Source organism: Strigops habroptila, chromosome 1 (genome assembly GCF_004027225.2).
Source record: "Strigops habroptila isolate Jane chromosome 1, bStrHab1.2.pri, whole genome shotgun sequence".
Taxonomy (NCBI): Eukaryota; Metazoa; Chordata; class Aves; order Psittaciformes; family Psittacidae; genus Strigops; species Strigops habroptila.
In genome coordinates this window covers 105,275,648-105,292,629 of record NC_044277.2, presented here as the reverse complement: position 1 = coordinate 105,292,629, position 16,982 = coordinate 105,275,648, and the positions used below count along the sequence as shown (strand labels likewise).

Below are 16,982 nucleotides of genomic sequence, written 5' to 3'. Positions count from 1 at the left end.
TAGATCATGTACTGTAACACTTGCAAATGGCAGCTCACACTAGAAGAAAACTGTTACGTCTGCATTTCCGTCTTACTACTCCCACCTCTCATCTGGCACTGCATGCTCTCTGTTAATGGAGACAGAACAACCCCAATAAAGTTACCATTTCTCCTTTTCAGGATTATTATTCAGTCTTGCATCATTTGAAATCTCACAAAAGCACTGAAACATTTCTAATGCATGCCAGGCTTTCCTGGTTCACTATTTGCCAGATCAGCATCCAGTTCAAATTCTCACTGGCAAGGTCAAAATCAGATGCCCAAAATTCATAGGTAGGTTTTTAAACAAGAGCTGCCCCATCACAGCCTGGTGGTACTCTTACTCAAACAACATAACATTTTGACACAATTCAACATTCCCAAGAAAGGGGTTTTTAGAAGAATCCTGAGTTTGTGAGCAGACCGAATTGAACTTCTTGTTTGTCTCAATGTGTTGTCACAAGCCATACGAGCAGAAGGATGCCAAATTCTTCCACTGTTGCTGTGGGTCTGGTGTTTATCAGTGGTGCCCATGAGCCAGGGCAGCAGCTCCACTCACAGATGTGGCTAAAACAGGGAAATTCCCAAATCTACTCCCAGCTCCACAGTGCCAGACAATAACCACATTAACTCCCTGAATCTTCTCTAACACTCCCATCCCACCAGTTTTTTTATCCTCAAGAGCTGATGAGTCCTCCACAGTTATACCAGATGCCCGACTTCCTTCTCTTTCTTAGAGAAAAGAGATGAGAAGTAGGAAAGGTTCCTGCAATACCTGTATTTTCTCCTAATGATTTCTCCAGCGTATCATTGCACATGATACAACCTGGGCAAGACATGCTAAATCACAGCGCTTTTAGACCCTTATCAAGAGCATCCACACATATAGACCTTCGGGCAATAAACAGGGTGTTGAGGGGAGACGGGTAGAGAGGAGGGAGAGAGGAAAAACAAGATGACTTTAAAACACCGTAATTCATGCTTTCCCTTCTCATGTACTGCAACTTTGTGCTGTGCCTCCGAGGGGCAGCACAGCCCCAGTTATCGCACGTTAAATCGTTAAGCTACTGGGGACACAGCTCTTGCCTCCTATCCTGTTCTCACTATTTCTAGCCTGCTGGTGATACTCCAGGATAATACGCAACAGTCTCTGGGTTAGTATGGGTCAGTTCAATAATCAAGTGAAGTTTAATTTTTAAAATGAGATATTGAATCTTTTAAGTCATCTCTGTGCCTACCGTCTGAAGCAGAGACTGGAAAATCAAAACAAATACAATAGATACAATGATCTCCAGATAATTCCCACCAAGTAAGATTTATTTTGATGTCTGTTTTCAGACCGTTGCCTTCAATTTTAAACGCACAATAGCACGAAAACATAATGTTTTGCTTTTAGGAGCTGTTTTTCTTTGGTTCTATTTCTTGCCAGTTTCTCAAATCTTTAATCTAGCTGTCTTGAAAGCCTCCTTTAAAGAATTGCTTTTGATCTAGTCTTACGCAGTTGCAAACGATGCTGGTTTTTTTTTTTTTTTTTTGGTTTTTTTTTTTTTTTTTTGCTGCTATTGTTGTTAAATCAAATACAAGACAATGACTCAACTTTTAGGAAAAGCAAAACTAATGTAGGAGGCAAATGCTTGTGAGTCATATGTGTAAAAAGGGAAGGACTGAAGAGATTTGCTCCTATTTTCTGGGATTTGTAAATCAGGTAAGAGTCCATCAGCCCCTCCACCATGCAGAACAGAAGTAATAGCATGGCACAGCTCACGCAGCTTTAACAGCAGACATTTGCCTTCTGCTTGTAGGGTACCTCAGGGGTTGGAAAGACTCCTGCTCTTGTTGAAATCCCCTGGGACCTGCCCAGCCTTCCTGCACAGTGACTCACATAGACACATCTCTCCAGTTGTGCATCCATCATGCCCTGTGACCAAACCTGAAGGGGACCTGCCAAGCATCTGTGCATGTCCAGGAACATGTCGAGAACAGCCAGATATGGGTTTTTGTGTGGTGCTCTGCACCTAGGGGCCAAGGTGAGATTCTCACCTTAGTTTTGTGTCCTAATTTCTCTCATCTCTTCTAAAACCAGGTCAATAATTGTGCCTCAGTTTGTCTGTTTCTAAAAAGATGGTAGTAATTCCTGTTCTACTAGGGCGTGATGTGAAGGTTTATTAATTGGTGGTTGCAAAAGGCATTAAGACCAAGACAGAATAATTGCCTCAGTGAAGGTCATAATTAGACGTGTATCAAGAGATACAGCTGACTGTCATCCATGATGCTTATTTAATCTCATTCTTGCATTTTAGCTACAAGTGCGTGGGTGCTAAGGAGGAGAGCTGTTCTTACAAAGGTGACCACTGTATTTAGCATGAAGTTTAAACACTCTGCTACACTGGCACTTGAACAACCCCATGAAAATGATGTTATGCACATTAGACACAAGAGAAAGGCTCACACTACAGTGAAGACAAGAAATGGACTTTGCAGTGGAGCAGGATGGACCTCTCCAAAGGGAAAGCAAGTGATGCCATCAGCAATCCCTGGTCTGAGAGGAGAGGCTCACCCGGCTCTCCTTGGCTGCGGGTCAGCTCAGGGGCCAGCCTTAATCTGATCAAAAGAGGATTGTGAAAAGCTCATCTGACTCAGGCTGTGAAATCATGCTCTTGAATCCTAATAATTTCTACACCAACCAGTTGTCATGTCATGAAGAATTATGATCAAAAGTCGGGGTGGGGAAAGAACAAGCTGACACACTTTCGTGAATCCCAAATCCTGCTTTAGGCAGAACTGGAAGACTTCCCGCTTGAAAAATAATTATGTTTCCATATAGTACGCTCTAAAAAGTCCTTTGTGAAACATTAAGGCTCATATTTCTAAATGTGATAGAACTGGGAAGTATCCCAGGATTATCAGAAGAATTTAAGAAAATCAAAATTAACGCTGAAACTTTGGAGATGATTTCAAGAAGACACGTATCAGAATGATGGACTTTTGTACTCATAAAAGCTTATAAATGACCTCATTTTAAAGAGAACTTTAAAAAAAAATTCTTTTCTGCACTCCGCTCACTTTTCTACTGAATATTTTATGTATCAGAGTTTTGAATTAAAATTCAAGTAACACCCCCTCCCCAAACACACCACCAAAGAACTAGCCGTATACACTAATCAAAACCAAAATGGGATTTCATCTCACATTGCTCATTCCTCATCAGGATGCTATTTGCATACTATATTTTTTCCAGCAAATCATGCAGATTTCTCACTGTTTGCAGCAATCCTATCGAATCCTGACAGTGAGTAGCTGCTCCTAGTTCTCCACGGTCTTACCACATGGTGGCAATATAACTTCCACCTTCCTCCTAAGGAGGTGAGTTGCCTCCGATTTCCTCCTTCATTACTTCTTACTCTAATTATTATATTTGCAGGTGGCAATTACAGTCTTTTGAGTTTCTGCTTTCCATTTCCTCTATAAATTTAATAGAGTATTGTTGGGTTTATTTTTCAAATAAACTCTGCAACATTTCCAAGGATATTAAACCCTGTTATATACTAGTTTTTCTTTCAGCTAATGCAATAGAGCATGTTTCTCTGATCTCTAATGAAGTTTTGAGGACCACTCTGGAATTATTCTTCTTTTGCCAACAACTATTCACATACCCTTCAGCATTAACTCTTTTCCTCCAAGCACCTCTCTCCTTTAGACTATGTTGCTTTTGTTGCCTCATTGGAATTGAGGGGGGGAAAAGGCTGGAATCTCAAATGATTTGAAACCAGCTTAAAAAGAATATGTGAAACACAAAAAAGAAAAATTAGGACTATGTACATAACAACAACAACAATAAAAAACAGTAAAAGATTCAGCCTTGAAAAGAATTACAGATGCATAAGAAAGAGTGACCCATGAGAGATCAGGCCTTTGTAAACCACGCTGAGGAGTACACTCAGTTGCAAAACCATCTAGGAGACCTAGCTGCATCACAGGAAATTTTATGAATAAAAGCACAGAGCACTTGATAGTTTGCTTTGGTACGATGCTTCCACTCTCATTAATATCCCAAAAATCCTTTAAAAGTGAAAAGAGATTCCTTCAAAATCCACAATTAAGGAATTTGTCAATAAGAAGCATTTTAAATAATTAAGAATAAATTACAGTATTTAGGCCTTAGCAGCATTTTGTGTTGCCATAGTCTTTGATGTGACTCAAAACAATAGACTAAAATTTTCCAGTGTAGAGTGACATGCAAGAACTTTCATGGTCTTAAAACTTCTTATGATTGGAGAATAGGGCACAAAAAATTTTCAGTCATTATTCAAAAAAAAAAACCAAAACCAACCACCCCAAAACCCCAGAAGCAGTCTAATCATAATTTTCTGGTATGAAAACAAGAGCTTGTCAAGCTGGTAGCACAAGCTGGCTGAAAGTGTGATCATTCAGGACCAAGGTGACATCGGTAAACACAGAAATGGCTAATTACCCTTTAGAAGAAAAGAACTGGGAAAAAGAACTGCATCAAATCCAGCTCTACATGACCCAGCTGTGCCATGGAAATATTTCTCCAAGTAGGAAATCCAGTTTGTAATGGAAAGAGGGGAAAGCTGGCAAAGAGGCTGGGGAAAACAATCAGTTGGTGCTGTTCTTGCTGGAGGCTGTAGACCTGAGCAGATGTAGAAGCACTCTTTATTCCTCAGTCTTATCTCCGGTGCAGAAGCTACGGTCTAGCTCTGCCTTGGTGGGCAATGAAACAGCTTGTGATGCATCACTCCACTCCATGTTTGCCATGGATTTGAAGGAAAAAATCTGGTTACAGCATTGCTCAGTCCTTGCAGTCCTCAGCCTCCATCCCAGGATACCAGGATGTGATTAAAAGTTTCTGCCATCCACTCGGATGTGGTTCCTTCTGTCTGTCCCACCCTGGCCGCACCTCTGCACACCAGGAGCAGCTACAACCTCTGCAACATGTTCTGCTGCCAACACATGGCATTTGCAGGCACCTGGTACCGCCAGCCTGGCACACCACAGCCAATGCATTCCTGGCCACTTGTATTTTACTACTTACCCCTCTGAAAGTTTTAAGATTATCTTTAAAATATGCCATTTTCTTCCACTTTTATAATTACTGCTAACTCTGCAGCATATTTTCCCCTGTAGACCTGTACCCACTGAAGATTGGAAAACAGCTGGTGCAGAAGCTACGCCATATGGTAGTTACTTATAGGAACATAAACTAATTGAGTGTTGAGGGTGATACAATCCCTGGATGCTTTATCTTTCAGAAACTGCCAGTATGTCAATCTGATTGCTTTAAAGATCTGTTCTAATTCTTCAGTTCTCCTGATGCAGAGCAAAATCCAGGTAGAGTCATACCCATGTCCTGGTTGTATCAACACCGTAGTCACCACTGGGCTTCTATGACCCAATCTGAAAAATACCTTGTACTGTAACATGCACACCCCTCGTGTACCAAAGGTCTGAGGTCCAGTGGAGAGCAGGTAACTTGTATCACTGGTGTGAAAAACCCATCTTGTTTTCCCAGTACCAGGATCTGAGCACGTTTTTTCTCATGCCTCATGCGATGTCAAGCACATGCAGCATAGTCTGGAATATTGAAGGTTGTTTATCATGTACAAAGGTTTAACCTCCTGCCTGTTCTGCTGGAGGAAACAGTGGTCTCCAGCTCTTCAGGGTCATCCCTTGTCCCCAGCCAGCCCTCGGCAGTAACACATCCTTTGAGTTTTACAGGTCATTACCTCCTCTGCTCTTCCAGTCAAAGACCCACTCTGACCTCTGACTGTTTCCAGCTGGTATTAGATTTGGAGCTGTAGTTTTTGACTCCTTTCGGTTTGGGTTTTTTTTTTTCCCCCCATTAGAAGAGCTGACATTCACAAATTATGAGCTGACTTCCATCATTATTTCTGATATTCTTTTGATTTCCCTACTATTATACAATAATGGATAGCCCAACTCTCTAGTGAGAATCATGTCCCAGTAGAATTTGCACCCCTTTCATGCAGCTTTCACTTGTTCTAATTCAGACACAGTACATTTATTTTTGCTTTTTTATTTCTTATGGCAGATACTCTTTATTCAGGCCAAGGAGCAGTGAGACCTTTGTCTCAGCTCAGCTGCTTCCAGGCTAGCTACAGCCTGGAAGACTCTTACATGTGTCACAGACCCCAAGCTCAATTCCACTGACACAGAAAGGATGGATTTTTGTTTTATCTGCAGTGAACCTGATCACCTAAATGTATTCTCTGTGTTTTATCATATCAAACCACAGGTTTGATTTTATGGAGGAAAAACATAGCTCTCAAATTGGAGTGAATTTGCAAATACTTTCTAATATTTACACTCTTTTTTTCTTTTTTTTTTTCTGGGAATAATGTCAGTTTAAGATATTTCCTTTGCAACCCTGACAGTGGGCATAAAGCAAGACCCTTGCATTCATCACCATGGTGCAGATCCAAAGCACCATTATTAGCTTCCATGGAGTTATTTCAGACTTCAGATAAGCAGGGCATAGGTCAAAATCTATGCAATATTTAAAGTGCTAGTATACTAATTAGTTATTAAAAATACCAGCATAATCAGAAAATGGGGACACAGATTTCTGATAGAGTATTTTACCCAGGGCTACTGTAATGAATTTGGTGGAGAGAAATAGAACTCATGTAAAGGAGAAAACTATAATAGCTCTGTTATGCAACTTTTAATATACCACTTTTTGGAAATACTTCCTTTAGTGATACAATATCTATTTTCAGATACCTACCAGGGCTTCAGGGCAAACACAAACAATTTCACTTACTGGATACCTCTTGACTTAAGAGTACTGGCAGCTGCTGGCTGACCAGTGAGGTCAGGATGGACAACTGGCTTCCTTCCACGGCCCCAAGGAGACCACTGACCACAGTAAATAGTATTCTGTTTTCCTTCCAAAAGCCTGAATGATGGCGATCCAAAAATTAGAAGATGACAGGTGCTGGGTTTGGCTTGCAGCCCCCTTCCAAACAACCTTCTGCTGAAAGGGAAGGTTAAATACCGGGCTAGAGCTGGCAAGGCTTATAACGGTGCGGTGCCGCATTTTGAAGCCAGTCCAGATAACAGCACATTTTAAAGTTCTCAGGAGCTTGCTGATTTCTAGGCAGGCATTCACAATGTGCATTGTAAATGGTTCAATTTTCCCTGACCTTAGCCAACTGAGAAGGGCCAGCAGCCTGTTTCTGGAGATGCAATCTATAATGCGGGCTTCCCTGTGATAAGTAAAACCCCCACCAAAGCAAAAAGGTGAGGGAACTTGTACCAAATCTTTCATGACATGATCTGGTGAACTTTAAGGCTCTCTTGTCCTCTACTTTAACATAAATAAGGTAAGTCAAAACAATGTTGCATCTACTTCATCATCCTTGCAACAAAATTGTGTACAATGGAAATTCCCACTTTAAGCACCTGGCTGAGGACAAGAGATGCTCTTCATTCTAACTTTGGCTTTGCTACCTCACCTAAACAAGCACAGAAATAAAGGAACAAATTCTACACAGTTTCCACAACAGCTCTGAATAACATCAGCACATATTTGAGGACAAACTAGTGATTTTCAGTCTTGGGGTGCATCTCATGCCATTTCCAGTTCCCAGTGTTTCCCTTAGCCCCATTTACCCCATAGCAGATGTGCAGAACTGCAAATTCACCTATGTCCATGAAATATCTTCTGCGTGACTGAAAATATTGAAGTTCTTAAAAGCAAATTGAAATCTGTATTCACTGTCCCAGTGATTCTTCACATATCTTGTCAGAGAGGATTAATTTGTAGTCCCATTAGGGCTGTCCCCTTTTAATGTCTGTCTTTTGGCAAGAGATTTATTTATCTGGAGTATCTTAAAAAATTCCATGATGACTCAGTCTAATTCTTCGTCCCATCCTCCCCTACCAGGTCTCGGAGCTACTAATTACTTGGAAAGGTTAGCCCTATACTGTGAAATATTACGATATCTCATCTCCTTCTCTGGTAACACTGAACAGGAATTTTAGGATTTACTTGCTTTCAGCCTAATTATGAATGTCTCTTTTCAAATTTGGACATAATTCGATCATCAAAGTTCCTGTTTCTAAGCAGAAGTTCAGTATTCTCATATTACACCATGAAAAAAGAAGAATACAGACAAATTAGGCATGGCACTGCTTCGGCAGACTTACCTAGCGTTTTCTCAAAGTTACAGGATTAATACTTCTAAACTTCAGAAATATACCTACTTCACTTGCTTCAAATACTATAAACATAAAAGATACTGCTCAAAATAATTGCTACTTGATTTGGCAGCTGCTACCAGGCACTGCACTTCTGAGACCAGTCATACACACTCTAAATATACCCTCTGATTTTTGTGAGATGCTGATTAAATTATGGAAAAGATTTTTCTTTATTACTGTGTTCTCTTTCCTCTCTTTATGAAGTCTAGAAAAGGAACAGAAACACTATTAGCATGAATCAGCCCACAGCTTTGGACATGTAGTTCCCATAAGCTCAGAGAGAGTTTCGGGAAAATGTATGTGAGGGGGAATTTGGAGCCTTTACTAGATCCTGCAGCAAAAAATTCTGCAGTTTCATTGTCTTAATGACGACGACATCCTGGCCTCTCCCACCAGGTGTCACTGCGAAGTCACATAAGAGGATCTCTTGGTGACAACGTAAGGCACAGGCAGAATGAAGATGCAAAAGGCATACGAATCATCACCAAAAAGAGTCTTTTTTTCACTGCTTCTCTTGCTCCCTAGCCAAAAATAAAGCATAGCAGTACCACTGTGCATTAAGTTCAACAGAGCAGAATATCAATTTTAAATGATGGATGCGTATAGCTCATAGCATAAGAGTCTTCAAAGCGTGCCATGTGAGCTGGGGTTGGTGCTTAGCTGCTAATGCGGTTCTCTCTGATGTGAGCATGAGAAGATGTCCAGATGAGACATCACAACCACAGTATCAGGACTAAGTCTGGAATAGGGATGCTCACTTTGAGATGATCTTTAAAGACCTCCAGGACAAATCCTTCTAACTGCTCTGGTAGTGACGTGTAAGATGAAGAAGTAACTCACATGAAATCTTTCCTTTTGCAACCAAAGTCCCTAAAAACCCAAAACATGTCCTGCAGACCAAGTTGTAAAATAGTTTCTAAGAGACTACTCTTACATCTGAGGACACATGCAGTAAAATATGCTTTACACTCTATGGATGGGATAGGCCCATCTATAGTTGAAAATCCTTCCCCTCCCTCCGGTGGCGGGAGCACACACCACTGTGTCCTATCCCATGTCCACATGGTTTCCAAGTGTGCAATTAGCAGCAGATCGTCACTCCAGAAGCTGTTCACCTTTATCTGTGAACACAGACTTGCCCAAAGGAGGTCACACTAGGATTTTATAGCAGTGCAGCCCAGAAAACCTCCCTGTCCTGCTCAGCAGAGCCACGTAAAGGGGCACAGAATTACCCTTCTGGGGTGTCCCTGGTCTGGCAGCAGCATGCCAGCACAGAGGGATGTCCTCCTGCCCCATTCCCCAGGATTCAGCATCACAGAATCCGAAACTCAATGAGCTTTCAAACCGCAACACGGGGACACCATACCCTTCTCTTTGTCACTAAGCAGGATCATACAGGTGACCTCTGGCAGAGTGCCTTGTTGTCACCCTTTCTCACAACACCTGAGCAGTCTCTCCAAGTGCTTGGTAACATATGAAGATACTTTAATTACACCATGACAGAAAACATTTCTGTTGAAGAGTGCTCTAACAAATTGTTTAAATGAAATGAATTTTATCTGCTCTTTACTTTTAAAAACGTACATTACTTTTGTTAAAGTACTATATATGTAATGTACATATGCATGCTCTTATCCTATAATTTTGAAAGTATAAAGTACTTTGTGCTATAACACCACTTGTTTTACAATTATCTTTAAGACTCATTGTTGCTATAACGTATTCTCAAACCAATAGCAATCATACAGCAAACTGAAATATAAAACATTCTTTGCTAGTGCTATGCATTTAAATGCTTAGGGGGTTTCAGCTGCAGAACTTTAAACTCTCTTTTATAGGATATCACTCCATTTTAGTATAAGCATCTATCAGGCACAGCTCTGAAAATGTTAAGTCAGACTATGAAAACATTGTCAGTACTTATTTTAGTAATAAAACCCATGTTTAATCTATGCTTCCATGTTACAGTAATCTATGTATCAACCTATAACCTTCCAGCTAAATGTACTAAGTAGATTAAGTTCTGATTGATTTGCAATGTTTTTCACTATATTATCAAAAGTCTACACATCAGCATAAATACCTTGAAGAATTTTTTTCCCCTTTGGCAGATTTACAAAAGCAGAGCTTAACTTGAATTGAAATGAGCTTCTGCATTTTTCCAGGGCAAAAAGCCTGTCAAATCTACTTTAGATCTGCTCGACTTCCAGACTTAGTAAAAACCTGTGATTAATAGTACAGTGCATCTAATCTGTCGTGACAAAAAGTATGACAGAAGAAAAGTGATTCCCTCTGGGTCTACCATTCATATGCAGTGTCAGGAGTTACCCCAAACAGTGGCACTGCTGGGACTGCCATCTACATAATGCGCTGTGCAAACAGCTCTCGGAAAAGGGTGGGGGGATTTTTGTTGATGTGCTTTTATCAATTACGGTAAAAGACCTTTAAAATTTGCTTCCCAAATTCAAAACACCAAGTTGTTCTTTGTAGGGTTTTATGTGGTGTGTTTAGGTGAAGTGAGAAGCAGGTCATGAACTGCCACAATAATCCAGCAGGTGCTGGAGGCTCAGCTGCCACTGCTGGCGGTGGTGAACTTCAGCAACAAAAAGAGCATGCGAGGGAAGAGGAGTGCACTGAACTCTCTGTGATCCTGTCTCAGCATTTCTCACAGCTCCTTTGCAGACTATCTGCTGGAGATGGCTGCACAGATGGAATGAGATTTCTACATATGCTCAGCATCCATCCCGGTAGCTCGCTGAGATGGCAGCAGTGCAAACAAACATCGGTCTGAGCATCCCTCCCAGATCCATTAGGGAGGTGTGGAAAACACATCTACAAATGCCTGTGGTAATGAGGGAAGAGGGAAAATAGCCCTGAGGTGGTAAATTTCAATCTTTGCCCAGATTTCAAGCAACTCCAGTCTGGTAAGTTTGGATTTAAAATGTTGTTCCAGTTTATCCCATTGAAGAGGAGGCATCCATTAAAAGGAGAGAATTTGGAAAAGGAAAGGTGCTAGTAACAGTGCGTTGGCAGAGCACCCCAGTTGCTGCTATGGTAAAACTTCAGCCTCATTGACAATGATGCCTGAATTCCCATGGCCTCTGGTAGGGAATGTCATCCATCTCCCAGTGACGGGAGAAATCCCAATTTCTTCTGGGATGCTGCTCCATCCACCCATGCATGCAGAGAGCTGACATCTGAACACTGCAGATCCATCTGATCCCATGGCCCCACAGCTTGTTCCAGTATCCGCCATGAATCCTCAGTCCTGACCCTGGTCCCAGGTTTACCTCCATCAGGACTGCACAAGTGGACATGGTGCAAGAGAAGCAGCTTGGATCACACAGTCTAGCTCTATTTGATCATACATTCATTCCTTTTCCCAGTACATTAACATAAAGTTATCAAGAAAGTTCATTATAGAGGACAACCCTGAAAGTCAATGTCAGCCAAGAAATTGCCTGAGCAATCCCATAATTGAATAAAAGTATGCGTCAGCAAAACAAGTGTCATCATGAGCTTGCTGGTGTGCTTGGATTTCACTGGCTTGACAAACGCCTCTCAGCATGATGCTGTGTGCAAGGCTCTACAAGAAGACCTCATGTACTGAATGATGTTTATCAGCAAAATCCAGATACTAATATGCACATTTGACCTACAAACACGCCTGCCCACAACTTTAGCAATGAAATCAACAAATAATGAAAAGTAAAAGAAAATTAGCATCTCGTAACTTCTTAGACACTCCTCTGGTTACAAAATGCTTCACAAAGAGGACATTTACTTGCAAATATTCTGTGGTACAGCGTCAACACATTTAAATATCAAGAGTAATCTAAACCACTATCAGATTTTTCCATTGATGTGTTTGATGAGCTTGTACAATGATTTATGGGACCAGCTTATCTTGGAGTGGCAAGCAAAATAATTTAATTCCCTCATTTTTTAGTCCACCAGTCCCAGCTTAGCTGTTACAGAGAGTAATTTAAGGAGTGATTCATATTTTTACATCAATTAATGGTGAACATCATTTTGCAAATTATTCTGTTTCATTAAGCCTCACGGTAACTGGGAGCAGCCCACAGGACACAGTTAGTAGATGTATCTGGACACTTCTTTCTGTAGATACAAGAAAAGTTTTGGACAGTTCTGGCACCTGCAGGAGAAAGTGTGACTTTAGAGGGAAACCATGACAGGAAAGAGACAGTGCCACGTCCCAAACCCAGGATCCTTGTGAAAAGGAACTCCTGGCAGCATTAGCCAGCAACAGAGAGAGGGATGCATGTTGTGTGCATGTTATGTAATTATATATATGCTTTTTTTTTTTTAAACTTCAATTCTGATAAAATATTAACTTAAAAGCCTATAATGTCCCCCAAAATAATGGGGATCGATGAGATCCTTTCCTAAACTAGTGAGCAGGTGAGATTATTTTGCAAGCAGCTGCTCACAGACACCTAAGTGGCCATTTGCCAGCTGAAAGGACCAAAGTAAAGCAATGCTCCAGGGATGACCCTCTACCCCAACAGGCCCATTTTCAATGGAAAGAAGCCAATTACTGTGAGGACCTGTCCGCTTTTAGAAAATTTTTAGGTAGCAAGATCTGGGCAGCCTCCAGAGGTCACCTGGTGCTGTGGAAAACAACTGATCATGTAAAATTGTTTCCTTGCTTCTTCCTTTAAAAAAAAATCCCTTTCCCTGCCCATTTCTGTCCTTTTCTGTGATTTGAAAACGTGGCACGTCTATGAGTGATTGCAGGTGCCATTAAATAATGAAGCAGTTCTGTTCATTAAAGCCTGGTGATTTATTACCTTTGGACTAAGGGAAAGAAAAACAGCCTGAAAACAGAATTCTTACATCATTTCATATTATTTCCAGTCCAGCACTTCAGACAACTGTTAGAATAGCAGATTTTCAGCTCTGTGGTCCACCAGTCACCAGAAATGTAATTCCAAAGGTCTAATTCCAGCCAGTGCTGTAAATCTGGAGTGTGACTTACTTAAACTCATAACTAACTGCTGCCCTAAATGTCATGTCCTACCTTCGTACAGCCAGTCGCTGAGCCCATTGAAAATAACACCTTCCTTTCCTGTGGAGACCACTCGGATGGCTTGTTTCCCCACATGGGCACAGTAATAGATGTTATTCTCAAAGATAAATATCTGATTTGAAGGGAAAAAGAAAAAGAGAACAACATTAAGCAGTGGCTCCATTATAAAATGTTGCATTTTGCTTTTACAATAATTGGAAGTACAAAATCACATATCACAGTTTTATAGCATCTTTTGTCAAAAAAAGATTTCCACAGCTTTCTTCCAATGCCTAATCTATCCATTAGCTAATAGAAAAATGCTAATTCACAACAAACTGAAGCCTTGGTCCTTTGATACAAGCTTTACTTTTCTCACTTCTGTCTTTATTTCAGAAATTGAACAGTTCAGTTAGAGGGCATGAAATGAAGAATGCCATGGCTCAGGATTTTGAAAAAGTGGTCTGGGACACAGTGGCAGTTTTCAGAGCTGATGCTGATGCTATGCCATGAGTGATTTGGCTACTGGAAGTGGCTTCTTGCTTGTTTCCAGCTACTTCTGCTTCCTTAAAACACAGCTGGCAACCTACTAAATAAATCTGAATCTAGTTTTTAATGCAGATCCAACAGGACAACATGTAGCACTGAATAGGGGGCAGCCTGTGTGACTACAGCATGCGAGCCAACAAAGCACGAGGTTGATGTTTCGGCTGCAGAGCAAGTGCCCATGCTACAAAGATCCGAAGGGGTGTGCTATGCTAGACCTCCTGCTCGGCCCCAGTCCCCAGGTTACCCTCCTATGGAATCAGGGTGGATGGGACAAAGGCACCCATGGGGTCTCACTTCCCTGCCAACACAGACGCAGCTGTCATAACCTCCAGCCTGTCTTCGGAAACCTCTCCCCTCCTGTTGCAAAAATCTAGAGGATTCAGATTGATGAAAGATTACATGATCAAAATGTCACGGGACCTTGCAGCTCCTCGGGAGGACAAGGGCAGACCCACACCAAGTATCACCATTGGGTACCTAAGCCTGCCTCTGCAAACACCTGCTCACACACCTGGTGCTGTCTGTGGGAAAGCAATTCCACTTTGGAGAAGAATTTATAAACATAAAATTCTTATCAATCATAAAAAATTCAATTCAAGATGGCCAGGAAGGGTGCCTAAGATAAGACTCCCAAATAAGCCTACTTTTTTTTTAAGCTAATTTCATGTGAGTCATTAGATCCACTTGTGACCAGCTGCCAACTGGATCTAACTCCATTCACTACCACTCCTTGGGCTCGGCTATCCAGCCAGAATTTTTACCCAGTGAAGCATACACCTCTCCAAGGTGTGAGCATCCAGTTTCTCCAGGAGAATGTGGTGTTGAAGGCTCTACTAAAGTCTAAGTAAACAACATCCACAGCTTTTCCCGCATCCACTAAGCAGGTCACTTTGTCATAGAAGGAGATCAGGTTAGTCAAGCAGGACCTGCCTTTCATAAGCCCATGCTGACTAGGCCTGATCACCTGATTGTCCAGTACATGCTGTGTGATGGCACTCAAGATGATTTGCTCCATAACCACCCCCAGCACTGAGGTCAGACCGATAGGCTTCTAGTGCCCTGGATCCTCCTGGCCCTTCTTGTAGATGGGCATCACATTTGCTAACTTCCAGTTAACTGTGACCTCCCCAGTGAGCCAGGAGTGCTGACAAATGATTGAAAGTGGCTCAGTGAACACTTCCGCCAGCTCCCTCAGTACCCTTGAGTGGATCACATCCAGCAACAATAGACCTGTGTGTGACCATTTCCCCTTGGATTATGGGGGCTTCATTCTGCTCCCTATCCCTGCCTTTAAAATATTTTTAAACTTCATTCAGACTGCAGAGATGTACTGTATATACATACAGAGGGTATAAGAAAGCCATTTAGACTGAAAGACAAACTGTTAATGTAATTTCAAAGACATTTACAGATGGGTTTTTATACACTTGATGATACTGGAATACATGTTAGGTATCTCAACCACAATAGTAGAATGCAATTTCTCATGTTACACTCATGAAAAGACAGAATTGGGAACAATATTTGCTTTCAGCTTCTGTTTCATATCCTATGTGTTTCACCTAAAGATGAGCTGGAAAGATTCCAGAAGAAAGTATAGATCCTAATTTAATTTCAGCAGCAGTTATAGTGAGTTTGCCTAAAGGTAAAAAGTATGACTGAAACTGTAGCTTGCTTTTATTGCTTTTTAAACTAAGAAAAGCTGCATCCAATTAATATTTTCTGAAAGTCAAAAAATACAGTGGAAGATACTACATTCTCTTTTCTACCTTGACTTTTAGTAAGCAGAAGAGCCAGATGAAGGATGCTAAGTAATGAATTTTGTGTTAGCTAGTCTGCATACAGAAGGGTTGCTGAAGCTTAAATGTGCATAAATATCAGGAAGACTAAGCAGAATAAGATACTTTGGGCCCAAATAAATCCAAATCACTGTGTCCAAGAGCTAAACATGTTGGGGGTACTTGGGTGGGGGCTCTTAGTAAAACAGGCACACAATGGAGTTATTCAAGTGATACAACCCTTCCCTTACCCAGATTCTCCCAGCAAATGAAGGTTTTGCAATATTTTGTACTGTATTAAATCTTAAATGAATTTACAGGAAAAATAAAGAAGGTGGATTGACAACCTGTTCCTGCCCTTTGCTCTGTAAAGCATTGTAATGTTTTCTGTCATCACTGTTTTGTCTTTCAAAGCTTCATTGCACTAATCAGGCTGCATGAGGTATCCAGTAGCTGCAATAGAAAAATAATATAGTGCTCTGACTTCAAATTGTCTCCCATATCATTCAGAGCCAAACTGCAGCACCTCACAGAGAATATAAAATTATCCTCCTAACTACGGTGCCTTGTACCCTAAAAATGTCAACCATAATCAAGATAAAAGATAACTGAAGCAGCCCAAGGAAGATTTCTGTGTAATGTATCCTATAAACTAAGAAAAAGCTTTTGAACTTCCGTTATTCATCAAAAAGAAATGTCTTTGGATTACTTCATATTCTGGGTTAGAAATCTATAGACAACATTATGAAATACCTATATAATATTTTTTACTCTTTTGGTTCTGTGATATCAAAGCAGCGCTTTTTATCAAATGATCACAACCCTCTCCACTAATTAGAGACTAAGAAATTTTAGTAAAGAAAAACAAACAAAAAAATGTATTTTATTTTATACGTGCTTTACATAACAGTTCTAGAGTCATATAGAATGACAACAGAATGGGTCAAGCTCAGTTTTATACCTCTCTGTACAGGAGGCAGAGACCAGACCCAAATTTTCTGGTGTCTTCTCTTTTGATGTGCCTATTTGAGCAAGACATTGCCCCTGACATTCTTGCAATATATATAACTTTTATCATGGACAGCACATGAAGTCTAACATTGAGCACAACTAATGGTATGGACAGTAAACCTGTGCTATGTCAGGAAGATATCCCCATGTTGAATGCTGCATCTATTTTCATCATGACAGTCCAGAGGAAAGAGAAGATATTCCAAAAGAATAAGAATGGAAACATCCATACATAGACTGAAGAAACTGAAATTGCTAACTCTATAGAATAAACAAGGAAGACATAATAACGGAGAGGATGCAGAAGAAAGGAAAAGCATGTTTCCCCTCTTTCATTTCTGCAAAACAACA

General features: G+C 40.8%; 1 protein-coding gene across 4 annotated transcripts in view; it reads right to left on the bottom strand.

Moving 5' to 3' along the window:
* The window catches only part of DPP6 (dipeptidyl peptidase like 6), a 560,201-nt gene that overhangs the window by 73,567 nt on the left and 469,652 nt on the right, over positions 1-16,982 (bottom strand). For all 4 annotated transcript variants that reach the window (XM_030488693.1, XM_030488709.1, XM_030488690.2 and 1 more), the window contains exon 8: positions 13,306-13,426. In XM_030488693.1, the coding sequence (XP_030344553.1) occupies positions 13,306-13,426 (121 nt within the window). The remainder of the gene's footprint in view (positions 1-13,305; positions 13,427-16,982) is intronic.